Here is a 17,938-nt window from a genome sequence, read left to right as displayed (position 1 = left end):
AATAACTATAATAAACTCAAGGGCTAAACAAGTAATCAAAGGGAAGTGAGAAAATATTTTGAACTAATTAATAATGAAAACACAACTTATCAATACCTGTGAGATAAAGCTAATTCAGAGTTTAGAGAAATATTTGTAGCTTTAAGTGATTATACTGGGAAAGGAGAAAAGGCCAAAAATCATTAAGACTTCACTTTGGGAAGCAAACAACAACAACAAACTAACCCAAGTAAGAAGAAAGGAAATAAGAAAGGGTAAACAATTAATATAATGGAAAAATGACAATAGAGAAAAATCAATAACATGGAAGTTGGTTCTTTGAAAAGATCAATGAAGTTGATAAACCTCTGGCTAAACTGATCAAGAACAAAAGTCCGTAAATGACTAACATCAAGCAGGAAGGTTTGCGGCCAGGTAAGTCAACAGTGCTTCTTTCCCCATGGTTGGGGGGCGGGGGGCGCTGTGTGCCGCCTGCAAACGACAGCCTTCTGGGTAGGGTATGCAGCCTGCGGCCTGTTCAGGTTGCTCTAAGGGGCCTGGGACATTCAGGACTGCCATGCTGTCCCCAGTGTAGGCTCCAGACAGGTACACACGGTGCCTTTGGAAGCCCCAGGGCACAGTGGCCAGGATCCACGTGGGCCAAGTTACAGTGTCCATCTGCACCAAGATGTAGAACAAGGAGTGTGTAATTGGAGCCCTCCAGAGGGCCAAGTTCAAGTTCTTCCTGCCGGAAGGCCCACATCTCCAAGCAGTGGGCGTTTACTAAGTTTAATGTGGATGGACTTGAAGATATGGCGGCAGGACAGCGGCTCATCTCAGACGACTATGGGGTCAAATGATCCCTAATCGCGGCTCCCGGGGCAGAGGGTGGGCCCTGCACTCACGAGAGCTTTGGCTTTGACCCTTTCTCACTCACGTCTGCCAGTAAATCAACTTTCCTGTCCAAAAAAAAAAGAATGAAGGAGGACATGCCACTTAGATCTACAGACATTAGAATAATAAAGGGAAGTTATGAATAACTTTATGCAAAGACATTTGACAACTCAGTCGAAAATCGCAAATTTCTTGAATGTCACAACTTGCCAGAATTTGTACAAGAAATAAAAAATTTGAATAGCTTATATCTATTAAAGCTATTGAATTCATAGTTAAAAACCTTTCCACTAAGAAAGCTCCTGACCCAGATGGTGTCACTGGGGAATTCTATCAAACACTTACCAATGAAATACTGGCAATCTTAAAAACTTGCTAAAAATAAATAAGGACGGATACTTCCCAACTCATTTTCAAAGACAAGTTTTACCCTTATACTAAAACTAGACAAAGACTGGGACTTCCTTGGTGGTCCAGCGGTTAAGACTCTGTGTTCCAATGCAGGGGACCCGGGTTTGATTCCTGGCAGGGAACTAGGTCCCATGTGCCACAACTAAGACCCAGGGCAGCCAAATACACAGATAAATATTTTTTTAAAAATTAGACAAAGATATTATTACAAGAAAACTATAGATCAACATCATGCCTGAACATAGACACAAAAATCCTTAATAAAATATTAGCTTGGGACTTCCCTGGTGGTTCCGTGGTTAAGAATTCACCTTTCAAGGCAACAGACTCAGGTTCAATCCCTGGCTGGTGAGGTAGAGCCCAAGTACCCCGGGGCAACTAAGCCCACGAATCACGACTAGAGAAGCCTGAGTACTGCAACGAAGAACCAACACGGCCAAAACAGAAGACTTAGCTGATTGAATCCACCAGTGCAGAAAACAAATAATCCACCATGAATAAGTATCTCAGGATTACAAAGCTTATTTTAACATGAGACTGCCAATCTGTGTAATTCACTATGCTAATGAAATAAAAGAGAACATATAATCCTCTCAATAGAAGCAAAAAAATTATTCTACAAAATTCAACACTCATTTATGATAGAAACGGTCAGTAAAGTAGGAATGGAAACCAGAATGCTCAAAACTACAAAACATTTTTGAGAGAAATAAAGAAGATCTCAGAAACAGAGAGATACACCGTGCTCCTGGATTGGAGGGTCCCGGTTCTCCTTGTGGCGGTCTGGACAGCCAGACCGATTGAGCAGCAAGCGTCGTGTGTGAGCTTTGTTTCCAAGGAACCGCAGCTCAGCCCGCTCCCTCGGCCCTCACCCCTCGTCGGCTGCCAGCAGGATGCCCTGCCGTCTCCCTTGGAAGAATGCAGCAGCCTTCTGGCAGGGCCCTCCCTTCAGTCTGTTCCTGAGATTTCAGCCAGACGCGTGCCAAACAGGCACACACCTGGCCCTGCTCAAAACTGGGCCGGAGACCAAGCTCCTCCCGCAGCCTGAGGCCTCACCTCCGCCCTCCGCTCTCCCCACGTGCCCCAGGCCACTCTCCGCAGGCATGCTCCATGCGCTGAGGGTGCCTGATCCTCCCAGCCCTGCTCTGCAGCTGGCTATCCCAGGCGAGTCGAAGACCACCCACCCCCACTGCCACCCCCGCGTCGTCTGTCACCTCACTGCCACGCCTCTCTGGTGACCTTGTGAAGACCCTGTCATCTGTCACCCCGCTGCCAGGCCTCTCTGGTGATCTTGTGCACACCATCCTGCCTGCTGGAGGGCAGGGACGCCAAGATCTAGTCCTCACGTCCTCACAGAGCGGCTTTAGAATGAATGGGCCAGGAGAGCAGGGTGGTGGACAGGGCTGTGCCGATGCCGGCGGGTCCCCTCCGTGGGGCTAGGACTGAGGGGTGAGCCCACAGGACTTACACACGCATGCCTCAGCGCCCCAGCGTCACTCCTGCCCAGGCCCTGGACCCTGCAGGGGACCCTCAGGGTCCGCCCAAGGCAGTGCTGGAGGCTTGCCCAGCAGCCTCACCTCCTGGGTGGTTTGTGAAGGACCAGGAGTCCCAGGCGCCTGAGGCCGGGCCCTGGCCGCACCTTTGTGTAGGGCATGGGGGAGTTAGGGCAGTGTGCACAGGCGTGCTCCTGAGCAAACCTCCATGGCCAGTGTCTGAGGGACCCTGAGCAAGCCGGCTCCCACGCCATTCTCAGGGCCGTGCTGTCTGGGCCCCAGCAGCCTGCACTTGCTGGGAATCAGAGGAATGGCCTGAAGGTCACTGCACAGACCGGACCCGCCCCAGGCTGCGGCCAGAACCCACGGCCGCCTCCGAGCTCCCCTGTGAGGAGAGGACCCTGGGAGGGGAGGGATGGGACCAGGGCTGCAGAGCTGAGCACTCCGCCGACTGGCGGGCCCTGCCCGCCTGCAAAGCTTGTCCTCAAAGCTAGAAAAGACTGCGTCTGATGGAGCAGCTATGTCCAAGGCCGAGTGCTGGGGTCATAAAGCCCAGAGGGTCCTCGGGAACAAAGTGACTTCTCCCTTCATTTCAAAACGCAGTAAAAGCTAGAATGAATCTGTTAAATATCATGGAAGGAAAAGAAATTCAGTAGAACCAGATGAGGCAGACATGGGGCACTGAGCCAGGCATGCTTGTGAATGGAGACAGACAGACAGACAGGAAAAAGGGCCTGGAGCGTCTGAGAGCCTTGGCCCTGGCCTGGCTGGCCCCGTCCTGCCTCCTGCCCAGGACGTCCTGCCCTGACACCTGCCTTCAGGGAGCTAGGGTCTTGATACTCACCCTAGAAGCTCTGCCTCCCCCAAGCTGACCTCGCCTGGGGAGGAAGGGAGGGTGGGGAGAGAGGAGGTCCAGGGTTGAGATTGGGGTGGACTTGGCTCCCACCAAGGAGGCACTGCCCGCTGAGTCCAGAGCAGGAAGTGAAGACTGCAGTGAAACTCAGGCAGGCGTTCGGGGCAAAGTCTGTTGGGAAAGCCGGGAAAGGAGGCGCCCGCCCCTGCGCCTAGACCTGCCCACCTGGGTCAGCCAGGAGACGTGCCCAGGAGGGGGGCGGTCTTCACCACCCACATGCCCTCAGATCGGGGACCCCAGAAGGGCCCCGGCCCTGGACACAGCCCTGGGCTCCATGCAGGGCCCTCAGCTTGGCACGGGTTCCGTGGAGCCCAGAGCGGGGCCTGGCTCCGTGTCAGTCAGTGTGGCAGAGGGCGGGGGCAGCAGTGGGCCTGCCCGGGGCCCCAGGCCCTCCCAGAGCCTGGGATCCCGCCCTCTGCAGCCCCACTCTGCCCTGGAACTCTGCACTGGGCCTGGGGGTGGCAATCAGATGTGACATGATACGGGCTAATGCATCAGGACCTCCACCCTGGGCAGGAGGGGATGGGCTCAGACGGTGGGGACCTCGGGCTGCAGGTCCCTGTCCCTCGTCAGCAGGCCTGGAGCTACCCCAGCAGACACGTCCAGACCGAGGACTCCAGGGCAAACCAAAGGGGAAGAGTCTGGACACGGGACGGGCCAGAGCCTGCACACACTCTAAGCAAGGACACTGGAGCCCAGAGAATATGAGCTGCTCTATGACGGCTGGGCTAGGAGGCAGCTGGCCCGACTGGAACCCGCCTGCCCGGCACGGAGGCTGGCCTGGGGAAGGAAAGGCCCCTCAGCTCAGCGGGCTGGTGCCTCTTGCAAAGGGATGGCACAACAGCTGGGGCAGGCCCAGGGGCTGACGGCGGGAGGGGGCCTGCTGCGAGGGGCATGGAGACCGCCCCCGACAGAGCCCTGCCTCTGCACGCCAACACTGCCTCCTCTGGCTCAGGGGGCAAGGCCGGTACCAGCTGCCCCCGGCGGTGGCCGCCTTTCCACCTGCAGTGGCCGTGGTCCTGGCCTTGACCCGACCCCGCTGTGGGACCCGGACGGCCCAAGGGGAACCAGGGGGAACCATGGGCCACCCCGCCGGCTCCTGGGGAAAAGCTGGCAGTGTCCCGCCCTCCTGGGGTTCTGGCGCCCGCCCTGGGGGTGAAGGGCTGATGGTGACAGGCGATGGGCAGCATCTTACTTTTCAGGCTTCTTTGGAAGGGGGCTGATCCGCAGGGCCCGTGCCTGAAGCCCCAGCCCTCTGTCCTCACTGAAGTCACCAGCCTCCCAGGACCAAGTGGGGAAGGGAAGGGGATGGTAAATGACAGGCGAGATGCAGTGGCTGGCTCGAGGGCGCCCCCAGAGGCCCCCCGACGGCCCGGGGGAGCAGGCAGCTGGGGCTGGCCCGAGGGAGCGGTGTGCGGCATGGGCTGGCTCGCAGTGACACTGGTCATCCGGGCAGGGCCGTCAGGCAGGGGTGAGCTGGCTGACCGCAGAGGCCTCTGAGGTGGGGGGGGGGACCTGCGGGTCTGGAGAGATTCCCTGCCCCCACCCCCGTGCCTCTGCCCCGCTGACCTCAGGACGAGTTCTGCTTTGAGGCGGCAGCAGCTGCAAACAGCACCCTGTGAGGCTTAGAGAGAAGCCCCACCCCAGGGAAGCCCTCGGCCGAGGCCCGGGACCAGGAGAACACCCCGCAGGCCTGGGGCTGAGCCACAGACGCTGACGTCTCCAACTCTGGGAGCTGGACGTCCGCGGTCAGGCCCAGGCCAGCCTGGTTCCTGGCGAAGGCCCCGTCCTGGATTGCAGGCAGCCACTTCTGTGTGCTCACGTGAAGCTCTGCTTCCTTCTGAGGATGCCTGAGGTTAACACCTGCCCGGGAGACCTGTGTTTCAGCCCCACGCGGGCCCCTGGGTGCACACATCAGATCTCCTTCCCTTGTAAACATCCTGCACCCCAAACTTGTCTCAGCGTTGGCCTCTGTGGTCTGAGAAGAGGCGATACCGTGCAGTTTGGAGCTGGGTCACCCACTGGCCCTGGGGGCAGGGAGACGGCAGCCCTGGCACAGGGGTGTCTCGTCCTGTCCGGGCGCTGTTTGACTGGGTGGATCGGGGAGGGGCCGAGGGAACAGTGGATTCGGGATGCAGGAACAGGAGCAGCTGCAGGGGATAGGCCAGGAGGCTGGGGCCAGGGGTGAAGCCACCGCTGGCCGCAAGGGGAGCAGCCCCAGAGCAGGGTGGGAGCAGGCCTGGGCTCGCTGACTGCAGAGGTGGTTGGGCCCCAGAGGAAGGCCGCCTCCCCCAGGGAGTGTGCACGACAGACTCCCCACCTGCCGCCCCACCAGCTCGCAGGCCCTTGCTCCGTGGCTGTGCTCAGGGAGGGGCAGGGAGGACCAGGCCGCAGGCACTTGGGCCTGCAGCTGACACTGCCCCTGAGCTGCGGCGGGACACAGCGAGCTGCTGACTGTGGACCCCTGCCAGGACCGCTCACGGTGGGCGATGGGGTCACTTCCTGGTCTCCAAGCACAAAACTGGGACGGCCACGTGCAGACATCCAACTCCCTCTCTGGAGTCGGAGGGCAGGCAGGAAGGCCAAGGGTGAAACTGAGGCCTCTGCCCCGCCCCTCAGACAACAAATCACAGACGGTACCTTGGGGAGGGTGGGGACGGGGACCCCTCGAGGCCCTGAAGCTGCGGGGCAGTCCCCTCAGGGGCAGGGGTCCCACCCTATCGCCCCCTGACTCAGAACCAGGGTTTCCCGAGCACACCGCCTGCTCCCAGGGAGCCGCAGGCTCACGATGGGGCATCAAGGGTGCAAGTCAGGAACGGGTGGGAAGACTCCCGCCAGGACCAGAGGCCCTGTAGCCCCTCCCAGGAAGCGACAATGTAACCCGGGACAAGGAGCCCAACAGGCCCGGCACCCCGACCACGGTGACAACACGGTGCAGTCGGGGGACACATGGGGACAGGAGACACGCCAGGCCAAGGTCAGGGCCCCCACTCCAGAGTGCTTAGGGTTAGGGGGCCCGGGGCCGAGGCCTGCAGGGACACCCCCGCTGAGTCACGGGCAGAGGACTGCAGCTCCGACACGGCCACTGGGCAGCGTCCACCCCTGAGCGCCACCAGCCGGGACAGGAGACTGGACGTGGAGTGGGGGTGACCTGTGTGGACGGGAACCCTCCAGCTCCCGCCCAAGACCTGCCGTGCACCCGCCTCCTCACCAGCTGTCCACCCCTGAGCGCCACCGGGTGGGAGACAGGAGACTGGACACGGCGGGGAGATCTGTGTGGACTGGCACCCACCAGCTCGTGTGCCCGCCTTCTCACCACCTGCCACGTCCTCCCCTCACCAGCCCCGCCCCGGCCCGCCCAGGCCCCCGATCATCCCCCAAGTGTCAGTGGCCGGTGGGAGCCCCCACCTGCTCCTGCCGGCCACCTGAACCGGCTGGACGCTGCTCGGTGCTCGTGTTTATTTATAAACTGGATCCTAAAAACGTTTCTAACAAAGAGTTCAAATAACGTGTGTCCCGATACGCTCCGTCCGCTGTACGGCCTGTTTCCCAGGCAGTGGAGAGACCGCGTGGAGGATTCCGGGAGGCTCAGCCACGAGGACCCTGGTGCCCTTCTTGTGGCTCCCACTGGACCGCAGGGCTGCTGCTCCTGGGGCACATGCAGGCCGGTCGCTGTGGGTCACCAGAGCCCGCAAGCACGGTCAGCCGCTCAGGCTTTCATCACCGCCATGAAGGAGGCCTGCAGGAGGAGGGCAAGAGGGCTGGGAGGCGCTGCCCCGGCTGGTGGGAGACCAGCCTCCTCACCTACCAGGGTGCCGCCACCACCCTGAGAATCTCTGCCTGGGGCTCCCGGGGGCGGGGACGAGGGCCCTTCCTGTCCCAGGGCCCAGCCCAGCCTGCAGGGTGGCTGCTGGGATGGGCTGGGAGGCAGCTAAGACCCCAGGGCACTGGGAGGGCCCTCCCCTCTGCACCCAACACGCACCTCCCGGAGTGGCTGCCCCAGCATCTCTTGGCTGTGAATGGAGCGCCTGCAAGAGAGGAGGCCACTGTCACCCCGGGCCTTCCCGCACCCTGGGGCAGGGGGCAATGAGCTCCAGGCCCCTCACCCCGGGCCTCCCCGCACCCCAGGGCGTGGGGGGCAATGAGCTCCAGGCCCCTCACCCCGGGCCTCCCCGCACCCCGGGCCTCCCCGCACCCCGGGGCATGGGGGGCAATGAGCTCCAGGCCCCTCACCCCGGGCCTCCCCGCACCCCAGGGCGTGGGGGGCAATGAGCTCCAGGCCCCTCACCCCGGGCCTCCCCGCACCCCGGGCCTCCCCGCACCCCGGGGCATGGGGGGCAATGAGCTCCAGGCCCCGCACCCCGGGGCGTGGGGGGCAATGAGCTCCAGGCCCCGCACCCCGGGCCTCCCCGCACCCCGGGGCGTGGGGGGCAATGAGCTCCAGGCCCATCGGCTCTCCTCCCACAGGCCTCGTGCTCTGCGGGACAGGTGCAAGTCGGGGTGTGCGGGTGATTGGGAGAGACCCAGGGGCAGGAGTGCTGGGGACACGCCCCACACCCGCACACAGCCACGTGCACAGGCGCACCCGCGCAGCCCCAGCGCCCACCTGTCGATTCTGGTCTCCACAGTCACCGTGAAAGCGCCCTCTGTGTCCGGCAGGTAGGTGGAGGGCACGATGCGGTAGGCGCCGGCAGGCAGGTGGCAGAGCCGGCTCACCTCCTGGGCGTAGCAGTGCGGCACGCAGCTCAGCAGAGGCTCCTGCAGCAGCAGGGAGGGTGTGTCCTGGACCCCGCCATCCGCTGGAACCTGGGGGAGGCCAGGGCTCAGATGGCAGGCCCGCCTGTGGGCGACCAGACCGGCTGTGGCCGCCAGGACCACAAAGGCCTGTCCCCTTCCTGCAGCCTCGACCCGGCTTCCTTCCCGGGGGGGCCGCCCTGGCTGCAGCCAGCAGTCGGCCTGGCCCTCGTCACACGCCAGGCCCCTCACGGGGCCCCACTGCCCACGTGGCCCCCTGCCTGGGGACCTGCAGAAGCGCCGCCGTGCCGGCCGCCCCGGGGCGGGCATCTCACTGTCCGTGCCCTGGTCCTTCTCTTGAAGCCCCTGGGGACCGGCCCCGGGTGGCCTGAGTGGAACACAGCCGCAGCGTGGTGCCCACGGCTGTCGGGACCCCAAGGGCACAGGAGCTTCTCGAGAAGAGCCGCCCCCACCAAGGCCCCATGACAGCACAGCTCTGGGCCACCTTCCGGCCCACACCCTCCTCGGGGCACCGGCCCCTGCCCAGCCCCATCCTCAAGCGGGGCCCCCAGAAGGGGTGGGGAGTCTGTGACCTCTGGCATTCACCTCCCCCTCAATACTCCAACTGCAGGTCTGCATAAGGACGTCCTGCCTGTATTTCAGAAGGGCAGACAGGCCAGGAAGGCACTCTGGGTGGCGCTGTGAGTCCGTGGCCTTCTCGCGGCCGCCTGCCACCCGACCCTGGGTGGCCCAGGACCCAAGGCCAGTCTCCCCTCTGTGGGGCCCCAGCTCCTGCTGCGTGCGGCTGGGGAAATGGCACTCTCTCCAGAGAGCCTCCCTTCTCTCCTCCCAAGAGCCTCCCTTCTCTCCTGCCTGGGACTCCACCCGCCTTGAGCTCTTGGGCTCTGAGCGCCTCGGGGCCCCACTCTACGTCTCCTTTCTGGTCCAGAAGCCCTCATGGGCAGGTAGAGCATCTGTCTGTTCTGTCTGGGGCGGTGTGGGCCACCCCTCCCTCCCTGCTTGTCCCCACGAGAACAGGTCCCCGCTGGTCCAGGCCCTCGGTGGGTGGGGGGCCGGGGATTCATGTGGCCTTCGGGAGGCTCCTGCTCAACCCTGTGCCCAGAGCGTCCTGTGGGGGCTCCTGGCTGGAAGCACAGATCTGGGGGCAGCTCAGGACTCAGGTGGGCTTCCCTGGTGGCTCAGCTGGTAAAGAATCCGCCTGCAGTGCAGGAGACCTGGGTTCAATCCCTGCGTTGGGAAGATCCCCTGGAGAAGGGAAAGGCTCCCCCTCCAGTATTCTGGCCTGGAGAATCCAGGTCGCAGAGTCGGACACGACTGAGCCACTTTCACACCTCACACGGGACCCAGGTGCGCAGCTGCTCTGAGCCCGGGTGAGTGGACAGGCCTGCCCGAGCTGCCCGGTGACCCCGGGCCCCGGGCCCCACGCGCCGCCCGCCGCCTGCCTGGAAGACGTGGAAGCCGATGGGGAGGCACTGGCGGTCGCGGCAGTGCTGCCGCAGGGAGATGCGCACGCAACGCGGGCCTGCGCCCTGCGGCACCGACAGCGGGAAGCGCGGGTTGCTGGGGTAGGAGGCGAAGTTGCGGCTGCCCCCCGCGGTCCGGCCGGCCCTCCAGGAGCCCCGCAGCCGCACGGTCTCCCACTCGCCCGCTGGCGGCACCTCCCGGGGGCCGGGGCTCGGGGCGGCCGGCTGGACGGCGCTGCGGGGACAAGCAGGAGGCGCCGGTGAGCGAGCCGCCAGCGCGGGAACCGCCCCGCCCCGCCCCCCCGGGCCCGCCCCTCACCTGAGGGCGACTCTCCCGGTGGAGAAGACCCTGAGCAGGAACTGCCCAGGCACGTCCTTCAGGAAGGTGCTGGGCACGGCCAGGTAGAAGCCCGGGCTGAGCTCACAGCGCAGGTGCACCTCGCGGTCGTAGGCGTGGCATGCGGTGCCCGCCACGGGGGGCGCGGACAGGGCCCTGGGCAGGTTGACCCGCCGCTTCTCCACCTGCAGGGAGGCCCCGGAGCGCCCGTCAGAGCCGGGGGGCCCCCCGCTGGAGTACCCAGGCCTTCGGGTCCCTCCCTGAGAACCTGCAGCTGAGTCCCACGTGAGACACACGTGCCGGTAAAGACACGTGGCTGATGCCAGCTGGGCCTGCCAGGCTTGCCAGCAACGCTGTGACCCAAGACACCGGGACCTCCCATCCGCATTGGAGGGGAGGGGGTGAGGGAGTGGACAGGACCTCCCAGGGGCATGTGCGCAGAGCCGAGGCTGGACCGCCCCCTGGAGCCCTCCCAGCAGCTCTGCTCACCGGAGGGGCCCCCCGGCCAGGCCCTGCCAGGCTGCTTCCATGCTGTGTGCCTTTGGCCAGAAGACACAGCCAGGCTGGGGGAGGGAGGCGAGTCCCGTGGACTCAGATCTGAGGGGGTGGGGGTGGAAAGGGGACTCGGGGGGCTCCGGGGGCTCAGGCCTCCATGTCCCACGGGCGGGGCTACCTTCCAGAGGTGCAGGCCCACGGCCTGGTAGTCTCTGCCTGGGCGGCCAGCTGCGCGCACCCGTGGCCTCTGCAGGACACCCACGTACACCTCGCTGGGCTCGCAGACCCGCAGCCAGAACTTGGGGTTGCTGGGGAAGCCGCTGTTGTTCCGGCAGCCTCCTGCCGACTGGCCCTTGACCCAGGCCCCGGGTAGCTCCTGAGTGTGGCACAGCACCTTTCCTGGGCGGGGATGTGCTGCTCAGACGCGGGGACGGGGTCCCCCTCACGCCCCCAGCCCCACCTTGGCGTCAGGACCCCTGCACCGTGAGGACATCCCACCCGGCCACCTGTCCCCTCCGGGGCAGTGGGGATGGGACCATGGCTCCGCCCTCGAGAGAAGCCGGAGTGGGGCGAGAGTGGAGCCGGGTGGCCCGCCCCACTTCAGAGGGCGGGCGGTCTGTCTGGGCCTCCCTCACCTGAGTGCAGGCTCTGCAGGTGGCCGGCCTCCGTGCTGGGGAAGCCGATGGTGACCTCGTCAAACTCCCGCAGAAACTCGTCCTCCTCCACCCAGAACTCCCCGTCCTGCAGCTGCGTGAGCAGCTCCGCCTGGGCCGCCGGCTCCACCCGGCTCCACCCTTCACCCCTGCAAGGAGCCCCCTTCAGCGGAGCAGAGGCCCGGGAGCCAGCGCCCACCTGCAGCCCAGGGGGCATCCTCTGTCCGTGGGTGCCCTCAGGACAGGCCCCAGCCCTCAGCGTCGCTGGGGTCCCGGGGCCCAGCACAAAGCCAGCCTCCCAAGGCCGTCTGGGGCCCTGCACAGAGCAGGCAGCCCACGAGCAGGTGCCAAGGGGGCCGTGCCAGAGACCAAGCAAACACTGTCCTGACCACAGTCCAAGCCGCAGGCACCGGGCACGCGCACGGGCGAGACGGCTCTTGGCCACGGCGCCCCCCCTCCCCCGGCCCCGCCACGGCCCACACAGGCAGAGGGAGGCCCAGAGCGCCCGCTCACACTCACCCCTCCCTCCAGGGCCCCTGCCAGCACCGCCGGCCCCAGGGGTTCTGAATGCGCAGCAGCAGGACTCTCCGGCCGGCCAGATCCTGGAGCTCTCGCAGATCCGACACGATGAAAGCATGAAACTCGCCCAGCTCCCGGGTCCCTGGGGGAGGAACAGCCGCAAGGTCCACACCTAGCGGACACAGGCCCGCCTCCTCGCCCGGGACACAGCCGCCATCCACACCGCACAGGAGCCGGGACGCGCGGCCGACGTCCGCACCGCACAGGCGCTGTGTCCTGACCATGGCGGGCAAGTCAACCGGGGTGTGACCTGGTCCAGCGAGGCGCCAGCGGGAGCGCCTGGCTTTTGATTTGGGCTCAGGTGCCACCAGGCCTGCAAACCGCCTTCTCTGGGCTTCGGTCCTCGCCCAGATGACACTTTGGACAAAAGTCCCGTTATAAAAATAATCTTAAACATGAAAGCAATTGTGCGCAAAGATGCTCACTGCGATGTCATCTCTAACAGCGTGAAACTGGAAAGACCATAAACACGGGACACTAAGGGACAGACTCAGAGAAACACGGCAGATACAGGGATTACGCAGGATCCTGACAGAGTCCACGCAGCGCACAGAGCGATACGTGACACAGGACACGTGTGTCTCGCGAAGAAAGCAGCTGAGAAAGGGCACTGACGAGTCAGAGCGGTCAAGTTTGGGCGACTTTTTCTCTCAACAGACTTGCTTTGTGAGCACGTGTATCACTAGCGTGGAAACCCGAGTGCTGGTTTTGCCCGGTCACCAGCCGGGCCAGAGATGGTGCCACCACTCTGTGTCCTGGGGGCCCCAGTGCAGACGCCCCTCTCACCCTGGAGGCCAGTCCTGGTCAAGGGAAGGCGGGATACTGCCCTCCGGAGAAGGCCGGTCAGGAGGGAAGGGCACACCAGCTCTGAGGACAGAGGTCCTCTCTCGACTCAGTCCCAACAGGACCTGGGTACAAAGCTCCGGCAGGAGGCAGTGAGGGCTCAGGCGTAGGCTGAGCTCCACCCTACCTGTCCTGGGGCCGAGCACCGAGCAGCTCAGCAGACAGCGGTCCTTCAAGCTGAGCAGCTGCCGGCAAGTCCTGCGTTCTGCACCGCGGGGCCTGTCCTGCTGGCCACTGGATCCGGCCACGTCCTTCAGGTTCCACCTTTCGGCCAGGCCACCAGTGAGGTCCACCAGGGCGTCTGCCACCTGCCCCGCCCACAGCTGTTCATAGGAGCCGTGGACCCTGGGGAGACGGCCAGGCGGCGTGAGGCCCGGCACTGGGCCCCCAGCCCTCCTGTCCCCCCTGGCCTGCCTCTGACCCACCTCGATCACCTGTCTTTCCGCCCCACCCTGTCCCCACCACGTCCAGGCACGAGCTCGCCTCCAGGGCACAAGGCCCACGCAGGCTCCAGTAGGAGTGGGCACAGTGGCCGTGAGCACACCCCTCCGCCTCTCACGATCAAGGCCCTGGGCCCAACGCAAGGCTTACGGAGGGGCTCAGTCCTGCCACGAAGGCCCACCTCCCTACCCAGTCTCCTCCAGCACAACCACCAGCGCGTCCAGGGAGGCCATCCGTGGTCTCAAGACCACGACAGACAACCCTGACGCTTCAGACGCCTCCCTCCTTCCCAGTGACCTGCAGAGAGGCCGCCCGTCCCCAGAGAACAAGGTGGACAGAGAGACTTGTCTCACTTGGGTTTGAGGAAAGACAGGACAACATGCACCCTCTCTCTAGAGGCGACGCCCCCATGCCTGACCGTGATGTGAGGGCAGGGCAAGGGGGTGTGGGCTGAGAGGACAGCAGCCCACGGGCCAAGCCTCAGAGCTGCGGTCTCTGGACGGGCCACCCCACCCTGGAGGCCCTCAGGGCCCACAAGGGCACTGCGGCCCGGGACCCCTGCCTGCCCGCCCGGCCCCTCCACGCTGGCCGGCGTACTTGGCGTAGACCTTCTCCAGTAAGGGGAGCCAGAACACATCCTCTCTCTGGCACCGGGAGAAGCAGAGTCTCCCTGCAAGACAAGGCAGACGGTCATCTACGGTCACCTCCACCCAGCGTCCAAACTGCCAGACTCGACAGGTGAAGGAGCCCCGGTACGTCTGGTCGAGCCAGCTCGGCTGTCCCGGAGGGAAGACCTAGCGCACGTGGGGGGAGGCAAAAGGAGACGGTGAGAGAAGGCCCAGGTGGCGCGTCCCGGCCCCGGCCAGAGTGTGACCGCGCTGGACGCTGCCCCCCCCGGCACACGCCTGGCTGTCCAACTCATGTGAACACCACTCAGGGGACAGAAGGTCTCAGACCTTCCAGTGAAAGGTGCCAGGGCCACTCTGAGCGACCGGCGCCTCCGAAAGCTCTAGCCAGCCATCATGAGCTCGCGTCCCCGGGGAGCGCGGGCCCTGAATCCATGACAAACGTGACTTTAGAGGCCTGCGTGGTGGAGGTGGCAGCTACCCCAGCTGGAGCCTGGGCATGGCTCCACCAGCGCCAGGCCCGTGCTCACGGCTGGGGCTGCGATTCCGGCCCAGGGCTGAGACAGGAGGGCGTCTGCACCCAGACGGCCCCACTGCGTCCCAGCTCTGCCCTTGCCAGCTGGGACGTGACCATGGTTTCAGCGCCTTGTTTGTAAGAGGGGGTCCAGGCCAGCAAGGCCTGTGAGAATGAAAGCTGGCAACTGTGGTGGGCTTGGCCCGGCACCGGGCACATGGGAGCCGCCGGGAAAGGGCTTAACACTGCTGCTTCCACTGGGCACACTCAGCCAGGCCGCGAGCGCTCCTGGGGAAGGAGTCTGAGCGCCTCCTATTCCTGTGGGGTCCGCTTACATCTGAAACGGTTCTAACCACCTTTTGCCAATTGATGTTCAAAATCTATAAAAGAGAACCACCACCCCAACTAGCCAGGAAACTTACTCCAAACCAGCACAGGATCCCTCAACTGGCCCTCTCCTACTTTGGGCTGGCATGTTTGTCTTTTTCTTCCAAATGCCTGCCAGGGACTTCCCTGGTGGTCGGGGGCTAAGCCTTCATGCTTCCAATGCAGGGGGCTTGGATTTAATTCCTGGTCAAGGAACTAGATCCTACATGCTTCAACTAAAACCCAATGCCGTCAAACTAAAACATATATATACGTGTGGGTGTGTGCGCGTGCGTGTGTGTGTCACACATACACGGCTGGCCCAGGGCTCGGGAGATGGTGGAGCAGGTGCAGCAGAAAGCGCCCTGCCAGCCCCTGCGGGAGAGGGGGCCGCTGGGCCTGATGGCGGGGCGCCCTCCCTGCTCCGCTTCCTTCCTACGTGGTCAGACAGGGAGAGAGAGGAGGCGAGGCGGCCGCGGCGGCAGGCAGACACCTGGTCCAGGAGGTGGCGGCTCTTCTGCAGGGCGGCGCAGGCGCACAGGAACCAGCAGTCCCCCAGTAGCCCTTGCTTCACCTGCCCTTCCTGTGGGCTACCTGCAAACAGCCGGGGCGTGGCGCAGATTTCCTGAAATAAAGAAAATCGTCCAGAGTGACATCGTGCTCGGGGGCTGCCGGGAAACCAAGAGCAGAGGCCTCGTGTGGCAGGGCTGGGGAGGAGCTCTTCCGGTCATCCACGTTGCCTAAGAGGGCACGGGAAATGGCTGGCCTCTTGCGGCCGGTACCCGTCACCCCTCCAGGCTGCACATCAGCCTGTCCAGCTTGGATTCTGGGCTCCCTGTCTCCGCCCACCTTCCTTGATTGGCACCCCCCCAACTCTGGACAAATCCCACCACCCTCTGCAACAGTGAAATGTTGGTCTAGAAAATGGTTTCCCTTTAAATTCACAAAGGCAGGTTTCAAGGGGGTCTTCTGTACCGCTTCTCTACAAGGCTGAGCTCTCCACACCCTAGATGAGTCGACCTTCCTCCTGCTCTCCTGAAAACACCCAGGTCCCTCTGAGCAGCGGCTGCGCCTGGGGCTCCACCGGAAGCCCCCTGACCTGACCCCTGCTGCTCTCAGTGTCTGAGTCCATACATGCCCCCCCACCCCAAGTCCTGCAGGCGGGATCCCACCAGCACAGGCCTGGGAGAGGAGGCCCGCTGCCTCTGATGCACTGTCCCTGGGCACTGCTTCCCCTCCCGGCGCTTCACTGACCATCTCCTCCAAGAGCTGCTCCCCCCACTTCCTCCCTCCCGTTTCTTACAACACCCCCTTGCTTCTGAGCAGGCCCACACCCCAAAGCCGCTCTGCTTCAGTGTCGCCTCTGTGTCGTCACCTCCCACGGCATCCTCTGTGCTCCTCTTTCCTGACACAGTGGCATCAGAACTGCAGCTCCCCTGTGCCCAACAGCCCCCTCCTGGCATCCACGACTCCACGTGCTCTGGCTGTCCTCTCCCCTTACTGCCTGCTGCTTCTCAAGTCTGCTTGTCAAGGCACCTGCGGTTCCTTAAGGCTTGGTTCCAAGCTGTCTCTTCTTCTCTGCCCCTACTTTCTCCAAGATGCCCTCCCAGACTCCAGACAGTAAGCCATCTGTTCGGTCCCTGTTCCCAGGAGCATCATCTAACCCGTTCCTCCTGAGCTCCTGGCTCTCATACCCATTTGCCTACCATCAGCTCTGCTTGAACCTGTGACAGCAAAACCCAAGCCTACACTTCCAGCCCACCTCCCGTTTCTGCAGCACATCAGCCAGGACCCCCACCCCACTGGTGCTCAGGCTAGAAATCTAGAAATTCTTGATCCCCCCTTCATCCTCACTCTCTATTTCCATTTGGTCACTAAGACCTATGAATCCTGGCTTGGACATCTCCCTTAAATCTGCCCACGCCAGAGCCCCAGCCTGAGGCTATCGCACTAATCTGAGCCCCGGCCTCTTTCTCCAGGACCACTGCAACGGCCATCTGCACTCTTGCCTCTGGACACCTGGCTGAAGAGTGAGCTTCTTAAATCCAAACCTCTGCTAAAAACACCCTAATGGCCTCCCACTGCACCTAGAGTCCACTGGCCCAGCTGATGAGGCTCGTTGCCCCTTGGAAACAGGCCCTCGGTGCTGTCCAAGGAAAGCCAGTTCTGGCTCTCTTCCAGGGCGGGTGCATGCTGAGGTCTCCACGAAGGCTGGGTGCACTCGGGGAGAACAAGGTTGCTCCGGGGACAGCCTCATTCAGCGGATACTCCATTTCTAAAGCTATCACACAGCACACTGGGCCGGAGCATGCCTCTAAACCGCCACCTTGAGATGTTTACACCTGAAAGGGCATGAGGTTCACCACATGCGTGCAGCGTGCAGAACAAAACGGCCGTGGCTTTGCAGGCTCAGTCTGGCCCTTCCAGAGGAGCAGGAGAAACAGAGCAAGACTGCTTGTGGTCAGAAGAGACCTGCAGACTAGAAGCCCTTCACAGCAGACCCAAGTGGGGCTGAGTTTGCCGTGTGCCGAAGCGCCCAGCTCGCGGGGCCGTGAATCCCCTGCGGAAGGGAGCGCTCTCAGGTGGGGGCTGTGAGCTCGGGTCCAGCACACACGGAGCTGGCTGGGGGGTGGGCAGGGGAGCCGTCTCCTGAGGACAGCGGGAAGCGGGCCTGGAAACGCGGCGCGAGACCACCGAGAGCCCCCCTCCGCCCCCGCCCGCCCCACCTGGGGCCGCCTCCAGGTGATCTCCTCCCGGAACTGGGCCAGCGGCGTGGAGAAGCTGGAGAAGAGCGAGGAGTCCGAGGCCGGGAAGGCGGCGTCGCGGAAGAGCTCCTTGGCCGGCGCCCGCATCTTGGGCACCCCGGGCGCCCATCTGCAGCCCGCGACCCGGTGCCGAGCGCAGCCGAGCGGGCACGCGGCCCCGGAGGGAAGGGCGAACCGGCCGCGCGCGGTCCCACTTGCCCGCGCCCCCTCGCCTGGCCAGGCTCGGCACCCCCGGCCCCCGGGGCCCCCAGCCCCGCGGCACCCACAGCGCCCCCGGCCCCGGTGCCCGCCCGCCCCGTCGCCCCGGTAACCGTCGTCCCAGCAACCAACCAGGCGCGGCGCTCCTGGTCACGTGGCAGGATGGCCCCTTCCTCCGGGCGCCGGAAGTCGCGTCACCGAGCCGTGGGGCCG

General features: G+C 63.6%; 1 protein-coding gene and 1 pseudogene across 1 annotated transcript; one reads left to right on the top strand and one right to left on the bottom strand.

Annotated features, from left to right (window-relative positions):
* The first annotated feature begins 404 nt into the window (after positions 1–404).
* LOC129656680 (uncharacterized) lies at positions 405–547 on the top strand (annotated as a pseudogene).
* A 6,588-nt stretch (positions 548–7,135) lies between these two features.
* Positions 7,136–17,804, bottom strand: CAPN10 (calpain 10). The gene is made up of 12 exons (XM_055586625.1): positions 17,489–17,804; positions 15,256–15,387; positions 13,854–14,050; positions 12,943–13,160; positions 11,913–12,054; positions 11,376–11,542; positions 10,919–11,139; positions 10,228–10,430; positions 9,888–10,143; positions 8,297–8,496; positions 7,673–7,718; positions 7,136–7,429 (listed from the first exon to the last, which is right to left on the bottom strand). The coding sequence occupies exons 1-12, from the start codon at positions 17,612–17,614 to the stop codon at positions 7,400–7,402; spliced, it is 1,938 nt and encodes a 645-aa protein (XP_055442600.1). The 5' UTR covers positions 17,615–17,804; the 3' UTR covers positions 7,136–7,399.
* Positions 17,805–17,938: the final 134 nt, after the last annotated feature.

The sequence above is a fragment of the Bubalus kerabau genome, chromosome 6 (assembly GCF_029407905.1).
Source record: "Bubalus kerabau isolate K-KA32 ecotype Philippines breed swamp buffalo chromosome 6, PCC_UOA_SB_1v2, whole genome shotgun sequence".
Classification (NCBI taxonomy): domain Eukaryota; kingdom Metazoa; phylum Chordata; class Mammalia; order Artiodactyla; family Bovidae; genus Bubalus; species Bubalus kerabau.
The sequence above is the reverse complement of the archived record's forward strand: the minus strand, read 5'-3'. Positions and strand labels throughout refer to the sequence as shown.